The 6,000-nt window shown below is 40.4% G+C and overlaps 1 protein-coding gene across 1 annotated transcript in view; it reads right to left on the bottom strand.

Moving 5' to 3' along the window:
• Positions 1-6,000, bottom strand: part of LOC140235077 (rho GTPase-activating protein 7-like) — a 162,716-nt gene that overhangs the window by 6,604 nt on the left and 150,112 nt on the right. The window contains exon 11 of the mRNA XM_072315113.1: positions 3,378-3,511. Coding sequence (XP_072171214.1) covers positions 3,378-3,511 — 134 coding nt within the window. The remainder of the gene's footprint in view (positions 1-3,377; positions 3,512-6,000) is intronic.

Consider the following 6,000-nt stretch of genomic DNA (forward strand, 5'->3'; position numbering starts at 1 on the left):
TTTAACTGCAAAGCACAAAAAACTAGAATTGGTTGTGAAAAAAAAAAACCCACAACAGCTCCGTAAATAGACATTTTATGTTCAAATGCACAACTTGATGTTTCAACTTTTGTGTCCAATTTTCAACCTACAACATCAAAATGAAATCTGCTAAAAGTTTTCATCCTCAAGTATCACTAGGTAGAATTGTAGATGTAGATGGTTTTGGTGTGATAAGTAGGAAGAAATCACTGAATATGAAAAAAAACCCCAAAAACCCACATTTCATCTGCCTTTTTTTTTTCATTATGTGTTTAGTTCAGACTCTGGATTCTCTGGCAAGTTCGTTCCAAAAGCTGGTGACTTCAGCGTACATCAGGCTTCAACAAGGAGACAATTTTCAGGTGAGCTGAATGATGATACATGTATCATTAAATCATTCTATGTTGGAGACAACCTCATAAAAATAAACAACCATGAGAAAACTGTTTTGTGGGTTTGAGTCTTTTTTGTTTTTTACGTCATGCTGTTGGGTTGCAGATATTTATGGGGCAGGTCAACCTGTAACAAATCACGTCAAGCCATTACTAGTCCCTGAAACTGACTCAAAATATTTTCGCCTGACTGTTGCACAGATTGTGGCTGCAGTGAAACTGCCCTGCTTGCCGGTTGGTGAGCCAGATTCCTCATAATTTATATCCAAACCTAAAACAGAACAAGGACAACTCCTGACATATCAGAGAACTCTGAGAAATACCTGTGCCCCAAGTCCAGTTATCTTTTGGATAACTCGTCCTGGGGCATCGTAAATCCTTTGCCAAGAATATCTACCACACGGGCGATATGCCATAGCACGCTGATTGAGCAGACTCTAATCTGCTGGATGGTCTAACGTCAGAAATATTTGCGTGTGGATAGAAACTGAGATTGAGACCTGCTTAGCGTGGGACTTGAGGAGGCTCGTAAAGAGATATTTGTGGTCAGTAATCTTAACCGCAACACATTTGACATATTTCCACCACGTGGCGTGATGTCATTTTTCTCCAGGTCAGAACAACCCTATCATCATAGAGTCACTTTCCACCCGTTTCCCTGTAGTTTCCATGAAATACTTACGGCTGAATCTAATCATCATTATTTTCACCTGTAAAGCTCTAGCTTTACCTTCTTTTTTTTTTTGAATGGAAATGAATCTTGAGAGAAAATATGGGAAGTTTTTTTCCCCTCAATCTAAAAGGCTGCTAATGAAAATGAGTTGCTAAATAGAAAGAAAAGACATGCAACTAAAAATATTTCCAAAAGAATAGATAAGAAGAGAAAAAATATAATCACAAATTTTTCTTTCCTTTCTGGCACTTTTCAGAATCTTTATTTGCACTCTTGGTTACATTGCATGATTAATGCACTGGATAAGGCTAGATAACTTTTTTTTCTACTTCTAAATGGCCGATTAAAAATTTCCTATTGGCTGCAAAAGCAAAGAGATACAACTCAAACCTCTCTTCACATGAAAATTTTACATACTTTCAAAGTCTTTAGTTTTACATTGTATGTAAGCTCTCTGAATCTGCACTCTGGCTTAAAATTGTATGATTCTGTCAGTTAACCAGGATGAAGTTTGATGAAGTTTTTTTCTTTATTTTAAACAAAGTGTGTGATGCAAAAACCTTGCTGATGACTAGGAAAGCAAAGACGTATAAAACTGAAACCTTCCTTCAAATGAATATGAGAGAGGAAAATACCTACATTCTCTCTTTCTTTTTCTTTTTTTTCAATTTTCTAGCAGTATTTGGTATCTGAACTCCTGAACATTTGCATGATTATGTGAGTTGTAAATTGTAGCTGCAAAGCAGTAAAAATGATAGCAGTCTAGTCCCACTCATATGTATGCGTGTATGTGCCTTTAGGAGATAGCACATAAACACCTCCATGCCATGGGAGCCCAGTAGGATTCCGAGAAACTCCTTGACTTAAAGGGTGTGTACAGTTCTGGTTGAGGTGAAGATTTAGCTTTTAACGTTTTGTGAGATATTCAAAAACCACTCTATGAGATGTCAAAGAGCATGCAATTCTAAGGGGTATCAAAAGTTTATTCGATGAAAATCGGTTTTGAAATGGCTGAGATATCCAAAAACAATGTGAAACAAAGAGATACTAATAAAGTTGGGGCATGTCGCCTTTTATTATTAGCACTTTTTTGGATATCTCAGCCATCTGAAAACCAATTTTCATCAAATAAACGTTGAATCCTTCTTAAAATTACATGCTCTTTCATATTTCATAGGAGGCTTTTCATTAGCTCACTTAGGAATGTTCAAAACATGAATCCCTACCTCAACCAGTACTGTACAGTCCCTTTAACAGATGGATCGAGCACTTCCTTGAGAAGACACCCACAGCACATATTTCGTCACGTCTCAATTTCCTTTGCGTCTCGACAGTGTCGTACTGTCTCGTGAGTACACGCACTTGGGTTCACACTATAACCTACATTCATGCCAAGATGGATAACTTCCGTGCCGAGTATTACTTCGTAGGGGACTGTTTCAGCTCTATTCTTTCTGTATATTTGCTTCCAAAAGGTGCAATAGTAACTGAAAACAGTGTGCATCGAGAACATGCTATTCAACGAGGATAAAAAAGAAATTCTCAAGAATTTCTCAGATAAAATCATTCTTTATTTGCATCATCTTAAAAAACACACAAACACACAAACAAACAAACAAACCATAAGATCTTTATGTTCATAGTAGATTCTTCTCTATCATATTCCTCACATATCAATGTGAGTCAAAACACGATGAAGGTGAAATCACACAGGCACACAGTGCTGGAGCATGCTTGTACAACCGTACATTGTACCTCTACACATTCTCTCACATAATACAGACAAACAGCTATACACACACACACACACACACACTCGTACTGATTCACATGCAGGAGAAGATTTCATCCCAGGGACATGTCTCATGACAAACACTCTCCAAAGCCACCCCAAGAGTCATGCTCCCCATAAAACTTCGCGGGAGGCCACTCCACGCGCCGACCCCGCCGCCCTCCTCGCCAGCAGAGTCTGAGGCCCCTGAATTCCCATACAAGGCTATAAGCAGCCCCCATACATCCTTCCAAAGATGCATGGAGGCCCAAAGGGTTAAGCTTGTCTGACATTTGCTATGTTTATGTTATGCTAAGCTATGCCGTTGACTTATATGCATGATTAACTACCATACCCCAAGGCATGATAGCTCCTTGACCTTTTCTGCAAGGCCAAGCTCACTATTAATACTCTCTCATAAAACGAAATCAAATTCATCTTCCACTGATGAACGTGAATCATATCTCAGGCGGGCAAAATTGAAACTGACTGGTAGTAGATCGGGCGATATAACTCATACCTGATTGGTGTCCGACTGGCCGGCGATGTCGCTGAGGAAAAGGATGAGAGACTGGAGAACTTCCCGATTCTCATCTGGCATCAGGAGGATGGCAGCCTGGATGACTGGGATGCGGAGCTCCTTGGGAACGGTTGCTGCATTGGCAAGGGGGTAAAAGGGTGGGGGGGGGGGGGAGAAGAGGGGGTTGGAAGATTGTACACATCAGTCATTGGATACATTGAAACAACATCAATTACAAGGCTGCTGTGTTTCAATCCATCGAGGACAAGCTGATATTGCAACAACACACATTTCGAGGGGATACCTGCCTGAGTATACTCAGTCTTCAATGGGTTGACTCTGAAATATAGATCAGATTCAGGGAGGTTGTAGAGAGACCCATCATAATCATGGAGAAGCTTGTGTGTTACTTGCATCTCAATAGTCAATATAAATTCTAGAATAAGGGAATTTTCAAAACAGCTTCCTGCAGAATCACAGAGACTTGGGAGGTCTACATTCACTCTTACTACCACATTCCTTCCTCCCCAGGACATAAATTGTTTTAATATCATCCATTTTCTGAATTTCAACAAAGACATATCTTTTGTTAACATCATGAAATATTATCAAGAAAAGTAACAAATTCAAAGGAAATATTCAATGAAACACACACTTCTAAAGTCAAAAACAAACAGCATTTCCATTGGCAAACACAGAAATTGAGCGAGGTTCAGACTTCTAGTACTACTTGATTTCCTCTTCTCAGTGGAAAAAATGGCTTATTCATCATTTCTGCTTCATAAATTTTACCATTAAAATGTTAGGTAATGAGTCAGACAACAGCAAGTACACTTACGCATAGATGTATATAAGGGACCACTGTCCCGTGAAATATTGTTTATTCGTTCGAATTTACAATGACCCAGATAAATCTATTTGGAAAAGATGGCTAACATTGGCAAAAGACTTTCAAGGACGAGATACACAGAATGATCAACAAAAAATAAATATACTTCATCAACAGTTGATTGAATATTATGACCTTGGTTGGTGTTAAAGTTGTTTATGAAACTGGCCACACCACACCTACACACACACACAAACACAATACACACACGTGAGCACACAATAACAACACACATAACTGCATTACAACTTGCAATACAAAAAACAATGTAATACTGCTGAAAGTGACTGTTTTGTTTTTGCAAGACTCTTTTCACAGTATACAATTTGACCTACTTTTTACTGCTTATTCTTCTGCCCCCATCCCTTCTGCTTTTGATAAGAAAAAAAGAGATACTGAGTCAAAGCGACAAACAGTGCCCTGCCGCTCCTGCGATAAAAAATGACCCGACATTCCTGTCAAATTTGAAGCAAATGATGTAATTTCCAGCCAATCATCGTGGGGGGAAGACTTCAAGCTGGCCCTCTGACTTGCAAGTCTGGCGAAGGATGGGCTGGGGGGAACATGCCGCAGATAATGTCATTTTCGAAAGTATGCCGAGCGGTCAGGTGACAGGCACGTGTGCCTTCCAAGACATACACAGGTCATCACTTATTGCCCTGGTCTTCGCATCATGCAAAACCTGTTATTCCCCTCCCCAGTTCCTGTCCCCCCCCCCCCCTTTAACCTCTAACCCCACCCTCATCTTTACCTGACATTCATTCTCCTGCTCTTTATTTCATCTCACATCTTTTCCTAAACAGAATATATTTGTATGCAAATTTATTAACCTGCTGATATATACATCCCCCTTCCCTTAATCAAAACATGGCTTCCAGGCTAAAGATTGCTTGTAGAAACAAGCTAAAACATGATGGCTCGCTTCGCAACATTTTTGTCATTCAAAAACATGACTAAATTTTTTCAGTCTACCATGCTTGAATGATTGATCCCCCCCCCAAACAAACCACCCTAAGGAGACACTTGTCACAAAGTCGAGGTGTCTGTCCGCACGTCCGTCTGTCTGTCTGTTGTCTCGATCCTCCACTCTCCACTGGGTTTCACACCACACCCGTGGCGCAAAATCGAGCGATTACGATACCGAGCGCATCAGGGAGTTGGCCATTTCCTGATTCGATTAGGAAAGGAATCGCAACTAGCCGCTTACACCAAGAAGGGCACCTCACTTGAAGCCTCTCTCCCATCTCTCCCCCCCCCCCATCTCTCCCAATCTCCATCTGTGTGACATCAATTGGTCCATCATGCCATTATATCGCCTCTCATTTCCTCCCTGGCTTCCTCATTGCTTTCACAGTGACAGGCGAGCAGCTCACCCCCCCCCCCCAACACTATACTCTTCTCCCGCAGTGCTCCTCCCGCATTATACAAACAGGCAAGGAAGATGGAGCTCCTACTGACTTCACACACACACACACACACACACACACAAAAGTTGCCATATAAAACAATGCCTGTTTCTATGGCGGCAGCTAGAGTGACAACCAATCAGCTACAAGTCTTTTAGTTGTTACTATGGCATCTCCAATTCTTGTCATAAACATTTTGCAAGTTTACCTTTAAAATAGTCAAGGCGATCTTCTCGAATAAAAAATAAATGTTACTAAATATAGTGTTAATCCACACTTCATCATAAAATAAACAGCAGTATGTAATTTTTGGCAGAGCAAACCAAAT

Source organism: Diadema setosum, chromosome 11 (assembly GCF_964275005.1).
Source record: "Diadema setosum chromosome 11, eeDiaSeto1, whole genome shotgun sequence".
In the NCBI taxonomy this organism is placed as follows: Eukaryota; Metazoa; Echinodermata; class Echinoidea; order Diadematoida; family Diadematidae; genus Diadema; species Diadema setosum.